This window comes from Gossypium hirsutum, chromosome D12 (genome assembly GCF_007990345.1).
Source record: "Gossypium hirsutum isolate 1008001.06 chromosome D12, Gossypium_hirsutum_v2.1, whole genome shotgun sequence".
NCBI classification, from domain to species: Eukaryota; Viridiplantae; Streptophyta; class Magnoliopsida; order Malvales; family Malvaceae; genus Gossypium; species Gossypium hirsutum.
The window spans coordinates 6,817,233-6,834,857 of record NC_053448.1 but is presented as its reverse complement, the minus strand read 5'-3'; the positions used below and the strand labels follow the sequence as shown (position 1 = coordinate 6,834,857).

General features: G+C 31.0%; 1 protein-coding gene across 1 annotated transcript; it reads left to right on the top strand.

The window, feature by feature from the left end:
- Positions 1-12,540: 12,540 nt before the first annotated feature.
- On the top strand, positions 12,541-16,088 carry LOC107945205 (accelerated cell death 11). Its single transcript, XM_016879088.2, has 4 exons — positions 12,541-12,979; positions 13,078-13,250; positions 15,108-15,253; positions 15,766-16,088. Exons 1-4 carry the CDS (start codon positions 12,788-12,790, stop codon positions 15,870-15,872), a joined length of 618 nt encoding a protein of 205 aa, XP_016734577.1. The 5' UTR covers positions 12,541-12,787; the 3' UTR covers positions 15,873-16,088.
- The last annotated feature ends 1,537 nt before the right edge of the window (positions 16,089-17,625 follow it).

Sequence of the window (17,625 nt, the reverse complement as noted above, 5' to 3'; positions counted from 1 at the left end):
CAAGTTTTGGTTCTTTTCCTATATTTTTCTTCCATTTCTTTGATTGATTTGGTTATTTCAATTTTCTTTTAGTTTTTCTGTTTCACTGTTTACAGTTTCTGGGATTGGGTTAGAGGATGGCAGATGTGGAAGGAAATTTTGCTGATTTATCTCTTGAAGATGAAGAGGTGGTGTAACACCCCTAACCCGTCTCCGTCGCCGAATTAGGATTACGAGGCATTACCGAACAAACAAAACCATTTTTTTTCAACCTAACTGATCACAACATGAAAAGTTAATTACTTTCGCATAGCTATTATAATTTACAATCAAAATGTAATTAACATCGTACTCAAACCTATACATGCCATAAGATTAAGTTCAAATATTTAACTAAATACCAAAAGAAGTCGATAGTGTGATGGACTATGCTGATGATCCCCGAGCTCGTAATGCGTCCCCAAAATCTATAAAATCAAATGGACAAAAACAAACAAAGTAAGCTTTTATAGCTTAGTAAGTCTATAGCATAACAACAAATATATATATATTAACAATTACTTATAGACAAATGCATATATCAACAATTAAAACCAAATGTATATACACTTTATTACTTGCACACTTTCGAATTCACATATGTACTTATCATGTGCATAAAATTGATCATACTCATATATACCAATCACCTATTATATTCGTTTATATATATATAGACTCATTTGAATTTATACCTGAATACATAGCTAATACATACATTCGAATATATATATACATATTCGAATACATAGCTAATACATACATTCGAATATGTATATACATATTCATCATATACATTTAAATGAGTACATTTATATATATATCCCAATTGCATACATAAATAATTATCAAACACATAGGCTCAACTCATATGTATTTAACAACCACATATACCTAATGTACATATGCCTTTATTATTTGTATACACCAAATGCATATAATTATGTTTAACCAAAGCAAAACCGGAATGTAGATGTATACTCACCAAGCATATAAAAACCTAATGTTTATGTATTCATCGATTTCATATAACCAAAATCATAGATATAACAATTGCATATTTTCACATAATTTAAATAGATTCACCGGCACTTAGCCTGCTAGGTTTTAAAACCTGATTCAGTACACCGGCTTTTAGCCTGCTAGACCTATAGTCCGAAATGTATCACCGGCATTAAGCCTGCTAGACGTAAAGTCTGAATTATTTCACCGGCATCAAGCCTGCTAGACGTAAAGTCTGTATTACATTCGATCACTTTATAATGATCCAAATTAATAAATTCATATCTTCACTTCCATTTAAGAACTTTTACATGAACATACATACATAATCGAAACTTCCACATACATTTATAAATTTCATACTTAAATTCATTACAATAACATATACACATACTCTTGTATAATCAAACTTCATATAAGCTTATATAAATGTCCTACCTAAATTCAATAAAAGGACATATGTATATATATGTAAACATGCTCATTCTAGTACAGCATATCCAAATAAATTATAACTCACATATATATATATATGTATATACCTATTCGAAACTACACATATACAATTATAAGTTACATATTTTTAATCCAATCCAAGAGTTTATACTTATATATACGTATATATATATTCGAGTGTTATACATAATATATATATACATATCTTTGTCTAAATTCAAGACTTAATCATGTATTCACATATATAAATTTGATCTATCTTATGTATATATATAACTTTCTTACCTAATTTCAAGAAAAGAAATTTATATATATATATATTCATGCTTATTCGAACATCACCTATTCTTGATTACATTTCATATCTTCATTTCAAACCATGAATTTATACAAGATCATACTTGTATATTCGAATATTATATATATATAAAATCTACACTTCAAAATTTATTCAACTAATATACTTTCAATTATAACTTAACATAAAATACAATTAGTATGCATGTATAAATATTAACTTAAAATTTTTAGTTGCTAATAGACTTACCTCGGATATCAGCAAGCACGATCGACTATTCGATTACTTTCGTTTTTCCTCGATCCAAATTCGTTTTCTTCGTTTCTTGATCTAAACATAATCAAATTTAACCTTTTTATTCATAAAAACATTCAAGTAAGTCCAAAAATACATAAATGGGAAAATTACCATTTTGCCCCTAACATTTTGCACTTTTTGCAATTTAGCCCTTTTTGCACAAAACACAAAATACACAAAATTTGTCCATACTACACAAGGGCCGAATATTCATGGTTCTCATACAAGTCCACACATTGCATTTATTTCACATTTTAGTTCCTCAAAATTTTATTTTCACAATTTAGCCCTAAATACTCAAATTCATCAAAAATCCAAAGACAAAACATGTTAATCTAAGACATATCTTCCATTATTCATCATCAAACATCACAAAACACAAATATTCATCAATGGCATAACTCAAAATATTCATTAAAATCAGAAATTCAAGCATGGGTCGGGTAGTATTCAAAGCAACGATATCAAAAACGTAAAAATCATCAAAAACCGAAGCAAAAACATACCTTAATTAGACCTAAAGATAGTCGAACTTTGTTGTTCTATTTTCCTTTCTTTTTCTTTTCTATATTCGGCCAAGATGAAGAACATGGCCCTTTTAATTTGTTATATTAAACATATATTAGCTTTATTTTTAATTTACTATATTAACCTTTACATATATATATAACATATATAATAAGGTTACATTAGTCCTTTGCCACCCACTAACTTACATAATGGACTATTTGCATAATAAAACCTCTAAGTTATAAAGACAACAACAATTAAGTGCTTTTATAATTAACCCCTAAATTTTCATTTTACGCGATTAAGCCCTTTTATTAAATCGGACACTTAAACGACGAAATTAAAACACGAAAATTTCACACAATCAAATGCACACAAAATAAACACGCAAAATAATATTAATAATATTTTTCTAATTCGAATTTGTGGTCCCGAAACCACTGTTCCGATTAGGGTCAAAACCAGGTTGTTACAACTCTCCCCCTTTAGGGATTTTCGTCCCCGAAAATTCTTACCGGTGAACAGGTTTGGATAACGCTCTTTCATCGTATCTTCTGACTCCCAAGTTGCTTCTTCAACTCCGTGTTTATGCCACAATACTTTAACTAACGGAATTTTCTTATTCCGTAATTCTTTGATCTCACGAGCCAGAATGCTAATCGGTTCTTCTTCATATGACATATCAGAGTTAATTTCAATCTCTGTCGGACTAATTACATGTGAAGGGTCAGATCGGTATCTCCCGAGCATCGAAACATGAAATACATTGTGAATCTTTTCTAATTCAGGTGGTAACATCAATCTATAAGCAACCGGTCCGACACGCTCTATAATCTCATACGGTCCAATGAATCTTGGACTCAATTTGCCTTTACGACCGAATCTGAGTATTTTCTTCCACGGTGTGTAATAGCCCGATTTTCAAAAATGTCGAAAACTGTGGTACGAGATCACCAAATTCAGAAAATAAGTTCGTAAATTTTATTATCAATAATTACGAGCCAAATATGATTTTTAAGAGATTTTTAAATTAGTAATGTGTATTTTATAAAAAATTATTAAGTCAAGAAATTGAGAAAAAGAGGTATCGAGACTTCGATATTATAAACCGAGCCGTAAATATTTTTATAAATATTTACGGAGTGTCAATATGGTAGTGTTAAAGTTTCGTCAGAAAATTTTAATGTTTTGGCAGTTAATTAATTAAAAAGGACTAAATTGAAAAGATGCAAAACTTGCTAAAGTGATTAAATAGCTTAACAATTAAATAAGGAAGGACTAAAAGAGAAAATGGACCAATTTAGGGGCTGAGATGACATACCGTTAAAAAAATCTAAGATTTTTATGTATTAAGGACAAAATTGGAATTACAATAAAGTTTATGTGGCCAAATTTTATTTTAAGCATTTCAAGACCGTTTCTTCTTGAAATTTCGGTGGGAGACAGCCATGGAAGAGGGTTTGGAGCTGGTATTCCATATTTTGGCTTCAAATGTTAATGGATGTTTAAAGGTGTTTTATTAAAGAATTTTAAATGAAAACATGTTTTAGGGATTAAATTGAAAAGTATTGAAATCATGGAGAAATTCTAAAATTTCATGGAATCTATGGGCTTTTATTGATATGTATGAGAAATACTAGGCTTGAATCAAGGATTATATTGCAAGAATTTCATTTTCCAAGCCTAGGGACGAAATTATCATGTATTAAAAGTTTAGAGTCAAATTGGTAATCAATATATTACACTAAACAGTTTTGGGCAGCAGCAGTGGTCTGACTTTGAAAAATCACCAAAAATTGTGGGAATTGAATTAGAGGGTGAATAAAATATGAAATTAAAGCTTATTGAGTCTAGTTTCTCATAGAAGAAACGGTGTAAGTAATGAAATTTTAAATCATGAGATATAATAGATTTTGTGAGACAATGTCAGAATGAATTCGGGTTCCCCTGTTCTGAATTTGGAAAATCATTAAAAATTGTACAAAAATGATTATGAGTTATAATTTATATGATTAGAATCCTTAATGAGTCTATTTTCAGAATAAACCAATATAAATATCATTCAAATTCTGTACAATTAGATAATTAATTTTTAGTGAAGAGTGGTCGGAACTGTCAGAGAGCAAAACAGGGGAAACTTTAAAGAATAAACTGTACTATTTGGCTGAACTAAAAATTCTGAAAATTTTATGGTAAGAAGGTATGTGAGTCTAGTTTCAGAGAAAATTAACGGATCTTAATTTGGAGCTCTGTAGCTCCGGATAAAAATAATTTAGTGACTCTGACTCGGATAAACAGCTTTAAATATACATGTGAGTGAATAGTGAAATTATAGCTAATGTTGTTTAAGTGTGTTATACACATTAAGGATGTGGAATGGAGAGGAGGAGGAGGAAAATTGGGAAGTATATGAATGATTTGTGTATAATTGGTCATATGCTTGATTATAATTGATAAACGATGAAATAGAAATAATGCTTATATTTGTGCATTATTGGTTTTGGTTTAAGCTCATGTGTGAAAATGAAGTTTCATAGTATGTGTGTATCGTATATTTGGTATATGATTTGGCATGAAATAATTTCATGAATGGTTTATCATGTGGTTAGTTCCAAAAAGAGTTATGTTTAAATATACTAGCTTGTGACTATGGTTGAATGATATGTTTATATCTTGTGTGATGTGCATAGGAAACAAGTGTGGTAAGATAATGAAATAGTAAGTTCATATGGCCGAAATTTAATGATTAAATGTTAATTTCATGAGTCATGTAATGTATGATGAGATATATTTATTGATGAAATGAGAATAAAATAAAAATGCGAAAATTGAATAAATGATCAAATTGAGCGGAACGCCGGATTTGAGTACTTCTGATCAAGTGACAAAGTGATAGGTGATAGCTTCGGCTACACTTATCTGATCAAGTGACAAGTGGAAAGTGATAAGTGATGGCTTCGGCTACACTTATGTGGAAAGTGATAAGTGATAGCTTCGGCTACACTTATCTGATCAAGTGACAAGTGGAAAGTGATAAGTGATAGCTTCGGCTATACTTATCTGATCAAGAGACAAAGTGATAAGTGATAGTTTCGGCTACACTTATCTGATCAAGTGACAAGTGAAAAGTGATAAGTGATAGCTTTAGCTACACTTATCTGATCAAGAGACAAAGTGATAAGTGGCTACACTTATCTGATCAAGAAACAAAGTGATAAGTGGCTACATTTATCTGATCAGGGACAAGTGATAAGTGATCATACGTAAGACCATAGTTATACTATGGCAAAGTGAAAGTGAAGTACTCAATTTTCCGTAACCGTTCCCTAATTTGATTAAGGATGGTAAGTGACAAATGGGCCCAAATGAATTAAAGTAAATGAATAAGTGGTAGTGTATTTATACCAGGATGATGTTGTTATTTAAGCTAAAGTGATATTTTCATTGCAAAATTAAGAATTTCATAAATGTGTTATTGAATGATATAATCGATAAACGTTGAGTTAAATGGTAAATACGTATTAGTGTTAAACTTAGTGACATTGAATTGTACGTGAATTAAATGGAAATTGCTAGTGATATGATCTAAATTGTGAGCATGAGAAATTGCGAATTAAATGAAATGGAAATGAAGCATTGAATTGTATGAGTATGTACCGGGTCTCGTAGGCCCTAATTATTATGATTATAATATTTTGAGGATATATTGTGAAAAGTTATAGAAGCATTCTAATTATTTTGAAAGTTTTAATTTAGTTGAAATTTTATAACTCGGTTAAATACGTTTACAAGTGTATGTGTTTTGGTAATGCCTCGTACCCTATTCCGGTGTTGGATACGGGTAAGGGGTGTTACATTTAGTGGTATCAGAGCCACGGTTTAGTCGGTTCTCAGACCGAACGTAGCATATGTGAAGTTTGGAAATACATGCCATTATATAACTTGTGATAGTGTGATATCTCTCGACTCTGGTGAGATTTGTTTTATTCATAAACATGAATGCTTTCTCAACTAAGCTAATTTCGATAATGTTGAAAATGATACTTAAGTATATGAATAAGAAAAGAAAAAAAAGAACTAAAAAGTCAAATTGAGTAGAACGCAGGAATGAGTACTTTCGTTCAGTGATATGTGATGAATTGACCGAAAAGACCATGGTTTGACCATGTCAACATGTGAACATGTGATTATGTGATTCCGTGTAAGACCATAGCTGGGATATGGCATCGGTAAGTGATATGTGATTCCGTGTAAGACCATAGCTGGGCTATGGCATCGGTATGTGATTTGTGATTACGTGTAAGACCATAGTTGGACTATGGCATCGAGAAAACGAAGTACTCAATTCCGTAAGACGTTCTCTAATTTGACAAATTATGGTAAGTGTTAAGCAAATTTTATGTGATAAAACATATTGAACAGTGAAATTGAGCTCAATTATGTGATCTCACCATTCAAAGATTATGTTTGTCAGGTTATGTTAATATGTGTATGTGAATGTAAGTGACAGAAATTAAACAAATAATGATATTGAGCTCATTTACATGAATCTGCCATTTGAAATTGTGATTGACAAAAAGAAGTAATGATTTGCATGCTTATTTCTGGTTACATGTATTTATTTGAAATACAAGAAAATGATGATTATTGATATGGCTATAAAGTGAACAAATAGTGAAGTTAAAAGATCAAATGGGTGAGAAATAAAGCTTGGAAAATAGCCTGATTTTTTTTCTATACTGGTAGACACATGGGCGTGTGACCCCTATATGTGAGAAAATATATGAATGAACTAGGTGGTTACGATGGTATTACATTGATGATAAATGTTAAGTCTTATATATATTCTTTTATCCTCTGAGTTATGTGTATAATTATTCAGTTTCTAATGAAGTTCTTATGTTATGAGAATGTTAGCTAATTATGATGTCAGACAAAAACCCTATTAGATTGACTGGTTTGTGATCGTTATTGTTCTATTTTGCATGCGTATTTAGAAAGTGTATTATTTTGTTACGATGAAATTCCAGAGCTAAAATGTGGTGACTCTAGTGATTTGCATGCTAAAAGAATGTTGAAAGATTGTGTGTTTGAGTTGCATTCTCAGCATGAAGAAAAGAGTACTTTGATATGTTAATGTTCGATAGTTGAAATCAACTCAATTGTTTTATTAGAGTGAACTGATTTATCTATATGAGATTTGAGTTGTATGTATTTAAGCATGTCTATTCATGAGTATGAAGACAGATAGTCGAAAAAAAAATCTATATTTCAGAAAGTATGATATAAAGATATATTTCATAATCAATGTCAGAACTTAGCGGAAAACTTCATATTTTTATTCTGCTTTTGCAAAACTACTTCAATTGCATCCTTACTGGCTTTATTCCTTTAGATATTTGGACTACTGGTCTAAAAACTCCACAAATTTAATTATACTTGAGTTGCGTCTTTCTATTTTGATTAATTTATTCTATATCTATATTTCTCAATAGATTTATTCAAGATCCTACTTTTATTTCATTATTTCAATAATAATAATAATGCAAAATCATTGTCGACCACTTTTATTATTCGGTTCCACATTTTTTTCAAATTGACATAACTTATCGAGATCTCTTATTTTCATTATTTTAAAATTCAGTTTCAAGTACCTGAATCTTTTCTGGAGTTTTACTTATTAGTTATGTCTTAGTTCTCTTCTGGAGCACCCGCCTACACCATATGACCATTTAGAAGAATTTTTATCTTTGGAACTGATCAATCTATTATTTATTCTAACTGATTGTCCTATTGGGACTTTGATTCAAATTAAAATTTTAGATAACATATAACACTTGGTTATTCTCATTAAGCTTGTAAATACATCTAACAGTTAACTTGTAATGAGTTATCCTTATTGAACTTCTAGTTCAAATTTCTCTCCCCCTAACTCATTACAATTTATTTTTCTCTCCCCCGAATGTCGGGAAAACTATCGAATCAAAATTGTAATCACAAATTATGTCATAATTGAATCTCCAATGCATTCAAAACATCTAATAATATAAAAGAAACTTGTAATTAATATATATTCCCAACTTTCTTTGAGGATTCACTCATTTTTGTGCGTTGTGGTGGAGTAATTGGAACATATACGCACATACAAAAATTTAAATATGAGAAATATTTAGCTCTTAATTAAAAATCAATTGTAATGGGGAGTATTTATAACTTATTTACAACACATAAATCAACATAACTTATGTTGAAATAAGAAGTTTAGTTCTCTTAAGTAATGGTTTAGACATTAATCAGAGGTGTTCAATCAATAATTTCTCTAAATCATTATGCGCAAACTTTTACAAAAGTTTTTCAAACTCAATCAATAAAAGATTGAGATATAAACCCACTAGCATTAGCAAGATGAATTGTCTTAATTGCATGATCTGAAATTAATTATTTAAACAAGTAATCTTACAAACGACAGGTTTCAAATTGATAACACCTATGTGATTATTTTGAAGATGCATCTACCAAAATCATATAATATCAAAACCATCCATATGGTGGATGAATGGGCCATATTCATTTCAGAAATGCAAGACATTAAATCTTAACTTTAGCTAGTGAGTTTCTAAGAACCAATTTTTATTGAGAATAAGCAACAAATGAGAATTCTTTAAATTAAAGAATCTTCTGGTTCTTTAATAGATGCCCATATGAATTCTCAATTAATTTTCGCGTCATATATGATCCATGATCGTCTAACTAGTCATACCAAGTAGTAAATGCTTTTATATCAGTAAACTTATAGTTTACTTTAACATGTGTTTTAATTGTACTAAATTGTAACAAATTAATAATTTTACTATCATTCCTTTTACTTTATATCCACATATAAGTGCTATTGTGACATTCACTATTGGAAATTTTTAAATCAATGTGAATATTATAATGTCACTAAGTCAACAAAATAAATATAATTTCCAAACAATTATATGCAATATTCGATTCAAGGAATATGTCAAAATCTTCAAATATCTAAAAAAATTTTTGCAACTTTAGGCACATCCAACCAAAACGAGTTTTAGATAGAATTATCATATTTTATTACTTATAAATAGATCTTTCAAAGTTAAATATTTTGCTTTCAACCCCTTAATGGGAATGATGACAAAAGAAAACCACAAAGATTATAATATAAATTAATAACCCAATCCTTTCTTTTTCATCTTTTCAAAATAGATATTTATAGCAATAGTGATTCATATGAAATATAATATTTTCCCCATTCACAATTTCAATATAAGATACATTATAAATATCTTTTAAAACCAATGGATTAACCATCACAAGATATTAATATATTAGCTCTTCTAGAGCTTTCGACTGGTTTTGTATTATAAAATATTGGAATAGTATTTGTTTGTTTTAGTACCAAATACAATAAATACTTTCTATCAATAATAATAGAATTTATTACTACATTATCATATCATTCCTCAAAAAATATTAACAGAAACAAAATATTTTGGTATATGCCACATATGTGGCCAATAACCTTTCATATCACACTGATAACATAAGTTATCTTTACCCTCTAAAGAGTTATCTTGAGAACTCTTATTATCCCCTTATTTATTACTATGTTCTCACTTTTAGTGGTCCATAATTATATCTTTTATTTTCTTTATATTTGCATTCACTTCAGGGAATGCAATAAATCTAGTAGGATAGACTTCTAAACACCTCTATTGATTCTTTATTTCATAATCACCATCGCAAAACATGCTAGATTTCAAATCAAAATTTATCTATTCATATTGTCATGATTAGTCTCTAATCACATCCTCAATTACAACAACAATCATGATCTTTATATTTTTATTTTTCATAATTGTAATGTACTGCTACATTCACTTCAGAGAATGAAGCAAAACTAGTGGGAAGAATTTCATAGCTTTTCATTTGGTAACTTATTATTTTGCTTAGCCACTAGAATGTATGAGATCGTTCGAAAATATTGTTAAAGTCATTTTCACAATATTGCTACTGTAAGAGCACATTAGATATTTCAATCATATAGTGTAATATATTCCTTGGGAAATATATATAATACAAATACATGAGTATCGCAAGTTATTTATATATATGGTTTTAATGTAAAACACATGAATGTTTTATTCAACATATATCTTCTTGATCAGAAAAATAATATTATATTTTATAAAATTTTGCATCACAATGAGCTAAAATATAAGCTCTTAAAGAGCTTTTTACAGTTTGATGCAATTTCAGCTCTTTAGGAGCATATAATCATTTTATTGTATAACCTTAATGAATGCTTAATTTATTTATTTATTCATATAAAAATACAATGAATAGGTATAAAACATAACAAATAATAAATTCTTGTCACTAATAAATCATTGTGGTTAAATAATATATATTATATATCATACCACAACAAAATACAAAATATTATAATGTCAAATTAAAATAACTTTACAGCTATAAAAGTTTAAGCATAAACATTTTCTAACCACCACCTCTTATGACATAATTTCATCTCAAATTTTACACTGATATAAAATTATCACAGACAGGGTGAATATCCCAAAGTTCATGACAAGTAAGTATTTTTACTTATATTCCGCAATAATCATATATCTTAATCAAAATCAAAATTAAACCAATCAATTATATTAAAAATGAAAAAAATATTTATCTCCACATAAAAATCCCAATAACTAAATGTGTAAAGGGTTTTATAAATTTATAGAGATATGGATAGTGAATTATATAAATTTAACTTTTTAATAGAAATCAAATTAAATTTCAAAAGAAGTTTATTAGATTGACTTACGTTACCATGGATGAGAAGTAGTGATTATAAACATCCTTTGTGATGATAAAAAAAAAGATCATCCCCAAGCAAATATCAAAAAGTAAACTTTAAGAGTGAATCTTACTTCTCGATTTCATATAAATAACGGTATCAAATCTTTCACCATCCTTAAGAAAAAAAATTAAAATAAGTTAATTAAAACAATGATAATGTATAATGAAAGAAAAATGAAAAATAGTAATCAGATATGAAACATTAAATAAAAGAAACTTCTTGTAAAAACTTTGCATCTTGTCGTCAAAGATATTAAAAATCATGAAGGATAAATTTAATCGTTGATAAAAGGGACATCACTTTGAGCAAGATTGTGCTGATAACGTGTTATAAAATAAAGAGATATGGAGATAATAAAGAACAAAGAAAATATGAAAGCAATAGAAGATTTATTTGCTTAATTTCAGGCTAAATTGTAATAGGAATTAAATTGTTTCTTGTAGTCTATTAATAGAAATAATTAACATTATAATTGATTTTTTTTTATTTTTTCAATTTTTAGTATTATAGAGATAGATTTTTATTTTCAAAAAGAGTGATTAAATTTATCCGTTTATTTTGAGAAAGATTGCTTGGCAATGCTATAAGAATTTGAAATAACTCAATTGATATATGTTAAAACACGAGAGTAGTGACATGTGCATTGATACGAGCAGGTCAACTTAGAGTATCAGTGTGATTGAAATAAAAATAAAAACAATTAAATTATTTATGAGGTTTAATTTCTCAATGCCTGCAAGGCCTTTCGTAAAAAAATAATAGTAATATTTTAAATAATTTAAATTATATTATATACCAATAATTGATCTAACTCAAAATATGAACTTTATTAATTATAAGAGTCAAATCTAAAATATGCAAATAGCTTGTATCTTATATTAGATTAAACTCAAAAAAAATAAATTAACCTAAAATAAACTTAAAATATTGATTCGAAATTCACCCAAATTAATCAGATATATAGATTGACCCGACGGTAAGCTAAACATTCCACATGTTGGATCTACACCCTATGAAGTGGGCAACAATAACATTCATGTACTTAAAGGCTAAAAAGCATAGACGCACGCGGATTAAGGGAGATCACGTGGAGAGGACCAAGCTACACGCTGAAAGAAGCTGAGCTGTACAAACTCCAAAACCAAGCGTCGAACAGTCCTAAATCTAGAGCAGAATATACCGCCAAACAAACCCCTAAGCATTCTCGTACCCCTTCCGCTGTATTCCCTGCGTCCAAGCGCAGCAAAGAACCTTCCTTCTCCAAATTGACCATACCCACGGACAAAGTATTTAACTTCTAGAACCACATACACAGATCAGCAATGGCGAATTCGGAGAACGAAAAGATACTGAGAAAAATGGCCGATGCCTTCAAGGAACTTGCCGCTACGGTAAACTCGCAAACGGCGGATATGGAGGTGGCCCCTTTTTCACGCGCATGTTCTTTCGTTTCTCCTCTCTTTGGTTGTTTAGGCATCGCCTTCAAGTTCGCGGAAATGGATTACGTTGCAAAGGTGCGAAGTTTCGGTGATTCCTTCAATCTAAAACGTTTGATTCATTAAATTTAAACAAATTGAACTCCTATCTATAATCATTGGTTTTGGTGTAACAGGTTGGTGATCTTGCAGAGGCGTCAAAGTCTATTGCAACGCTAAAAGTAGTGCTTGATAGGGATATAGAAGGGAATTGTGTGAGGAAAGCTGGGAGCCATACAAGAAACCTTTTGAGAGTGAAACGTGGGCTTGACATGGTCAGGGTACTCTTTGAACAAATTCTGGCTACAGAGTAAGAACTAAGAACCTCAATACGCATACTCAATTGAAACTAAATTGTTAAGCTGTTTCCAATTTGTTATAACTCAATTGTGCTGCTAATGACCTTACTATCCACAATAATGACCTTGAGCAATAGTTGGTCATCCCTTTATCTTCACCTTTTCTTTCAGATATATAGATGGAGGAATCTAGAACATTGGTAGCTAAGAGTTTAACTTGGGGTCTAATATAGCCTTTTTAATTCAATTCTTTTTCTTGTGTTATTAATGCTCTAAATTTTTTTTTGTACAATTGACTCTTAAGCTCTCATTTTGTATAACTTGGGTTGTAGATTATTCTTTGGATACTGGTAGATATCAGTTTTCTGTCTATCAAGAAGGCCTCACACTACTTTGGAATTTAGCTCTACATTATAGAGCATCGTTCTATGGTAATATTACCATGGCATGCACCATTTTTAGGGTGTGACACTAGGACATCCCATAAGTGAAGTAAACCTAAGAATCTTGCCACTTTTTTGGGGATTAGCTCTGTGGCTTGTCATGAATTTACATATCTTGGCTAGCTGCTCCAGATTTTCTTTGTTATAGGTCACGCAACCTATATATTGTGCTACATTTCTGGCAAGTTTGGAGTGCTGAGTAGTGAGTACTATTTTCAAAGAACATTGTCATTAGGGTGTGCCAAGTGAACTAGGTTACATGCCTCTTCTGTGTTCTGTAATATTATTGCATCTAATTAATTAGGACTGGCTTTGTTGATTATCATTGTTTTCAATGAGCTCCCAATAAAACCATTTTTTAGTTAAGTCTTTACTATAAACCATGTTACATGGAATAGAAGCATATGCCTTTTCTATAATCTTCTGTCAGAGCTTCTATCATTTGCTGCAGGCTTTGTACATAATTTTTCTAGAAACTTTTTCTCTTTTGAGAGAAGTTTTACTAGATCTTTGGAGCCACTTTGTGTTTCTTAAGAATTCTAAGCGGAATGATCAAGCAAAGTTCTATTGTTAAGTTCAGACAATAGTAGCTGATGCTCCTTTGAATGCTAATTTGCCTGGTATATTAGCATTGTTCTGCAGTGACCTTTATGTTTATGGTTAATTATGCACCTTTTAATGCTAGTTTGCCACATTAACATTATTATGTAGTGATCTTTATGGTTAACTGTATAGGGATATTTGGAGGTACAAAACAAGCAAGTGATGGTCAAGACTTGCAGATATAAACAGACTGTGATTAAATTTGAAGTTGAAGTTGTTGAATGAGATTTTAGTAGGGATGTAAATGATTAGAGTGTTCGATGAATGGTTCATAAACAATTCAGTTTCTCTTTGTTTATGTTTGTTTATCAAGCTAAATAAACAAACATGAAGGGAATTTTGAGGCTTGTTTATTAAACAACCGAAAACAAATAAAGCTTGTTCAGTTCATTTATATTCATGAACAAGCTCATTTATGTTTGCTTAAAGCTTGTTTAATAAATTATTTAAAACTAGTTTATTGTTTGATTATTAATAATTAATAATATTATTGTTTTTGTGCTTATTTTATTTATAATGTAATTATTAATATTATATTTGATTATTTTATATCTAACAGATAAGATATGTTTATTTGTTGTCTCTTTGTTTATTACTCATTAACATTGTTCATGAACATGTTTGTTAAACTTAAAAGCGTGAAGATGAACATATATAATCAAGTACACAAACATGAATATAATTTTGAAATTCTTAATGAATACCAATTGAACTTGAACAAGCTTAGATATAAATAAACTGACATGAATAGAAGTCTGTTCGTTCATGCTTGGTTCATTTATAGTCCCAAATTTTAGAACTCATCAAATATTTCCTTGACAGGGGGGATTCCTTAAAAGATCCAGCTTCCAAGGCCTATGCACAGGTATTTGCACCCCACCACGGCTGGGCAATCAGGAAAGCTGTAGCTGCTGGGATGTATGCCCTCCCTACAAAGGCACAGCTAATGAAGAAACTAAATGAAGATGGTAAGTGGATGTATGATTTTGCTTTAGTTATCAAATAACTCTTAAGTAATGAACTTGTTGCAAATATTTACTTCTGTTTCGATTAGCTCATGGTTGAAAATGGTGCATCCATTGGAACGTGGTTTGGTGGCACAAAGCGAAACCTGTCTAGCATAGACATACAAAACCTGTCTGCATTCTCCAGGGATATGTAACAATTTCATAACAGATTTGTACAAGGATACAGTTCAGCCTTTAGCTTAGGGGTTGATTTGCATCAACATGTATTCTTCAGGATTGGATGAAGATGTGTCTTTGTTCATGTTTGGAAAATCATAGTTTGAATTTGTATCAGTTGAACTATTGCATAGCCTTAAACTTTCATGTCATGAATGTCTTCATCTCATAAGGGAAATGGCCTCTCAGTGATTTCTTCACCTGAGAGAGGTGAAAAATCAGAAAAATGAACGTGAGCTTTTGTTTAAAAGTATTGACATGCATTGATATTAATTCTCTACTTCCTTTTCTTGCAGAGGCATCGGCGAGGATTCAAATGCAACACTATGTTGCAGCATCCAGTTCTGTCATTTTGTACATTGACAAACTCTTCCTTTCAAGAGAATTGGGTATAGATTGGTAAAAGAAGGAACAACTGTTTTAACAGATATCTGTTTATTGTGATAATGTCAATAAAGCAAAATAAACTGGTTGTTAAGGCGTGTCAATTATTCCATTTTTTGCTCTCTTTTGCCTTTTTCCCTCTTTCGCAGAACAGTCTAGTATTGTTGTACAAATCTTATTAAACTTATCTATGGTGAAACTGAAAACAGAAACATGATGTTAGTTGTTAGTCTCATATGAACTGATCTTTTATAGCACCTGTTTTATTCGGATTGGATCATGTTGCTTTCTGGTTTAGCATGTACTCTTTTTTCTTTTTCTTCTGATAGCGGAACAAGCATCCAAAAAACTGCCTAGAACTGAAAAAAGGGAAAAAAACAGATAACAGACACTACATGATTATGGTTCCTTGAGCTGCTTGTCTTGCCTATTTCTTGACTCCGTCCAGTTGCTGGTGTCATCGCTGGTGTTTTGTTGGAAGATCACATTGCTGCATAATTTGCTAATGCTCGACAAGAGAAGATCATACTTCCAATGCATTCTCCCCTTGTCTCCCTGCAAAACCATTTGTAACAATTTATCAGCTGGCTTGCATGGCAGATAAATGGCGTTCAGCTTTTTTGCTAATAGAGAACCTAGAGTAGTAGGTAAAGTTTTGCAAGTGTTATGTGATTAGTGTTCAAAAAGAGAGTAAGAGCTCAAACTAGCATTTCTCTTATCTTTGAAATGGAACGCCGAACCATATCCCTTTTTATTTCTCCTTTCTGCCGTGGCATGTAAACTTGATGATGGTTAAAATGCATTGTGAAGTTCGGGTGAGCCTTCTTTCCTACCAGGTTGTTTGTATCATGGGCATGTGTTTCCTCGTTAAATGCCTTGCTCCACTGACATGCTAACTCTTTTGCTTGATAAATAGTTGCCATAGGGTTAACCTTCTGTTTCTCAAACTTTGAAGTCAAATGCACCATAATAGACTCGCAATTTGCTCTGGTATGTTATACTCCTTTTCAGTTGTCCAATTATGGTGGATCATACTCACGTTCTGTTAGGGTAGTTCTAATACTCACAAGCTGATATTAGATCCAAACCATGCTACTCGTGCGAGATTGCAGAAAAGAAAAAGGTGGTCTGCTGACTCTTGCTCTTCATGACACGAGGAAGTGTGCAAGTTGACAGTCTATATCCGTTTCCCTATCTCATGTACAAGGAAGATCATTAGAAGAAAGAGGATAATCTTGAAAGGCAATCATAATCTCCCCATTTGTAAGTAGGTGAAAAGCGGTTTTTGACAGTGTACTTCCCTGATAAGTGGTACTGCCGAAAAGCTCTTATCATTCCCGCCATACAGAACACCTTATCCTTCATCATGTCATGGCTTGTTTCTGTTGGTTCGATCTCTTCAAGATTTTGCCCCTTTGTACTGTCATAAGGTTCCTTGTAGGGACCAAACTTTGATTGCTATTGATATCATTATGCTCCTTTTTTTTTTATTCTTAGAACCTCATTATGCTCCTTGAAAATCAATCTGCCCTCCTGAAATATAGATGTTTGCCACCCTAGATTCGGTGGTCTGTTCCCCTTGAACATGGATCCCTTCCAAACAGTATATCCTTTCATGTCCAAGATGCACTTGATTTATGTCTTTTGTATCCATGAAATTCTGTTTGTGCAGAACTTCCTTACCCATGTTTCTTTTGTGAGACAACTTTCTCTGGAAAGAGTGTCTCCAAGCTTGTTTAGCAAGGAGTGTGATTAAAATGCCTAGTTGTAAG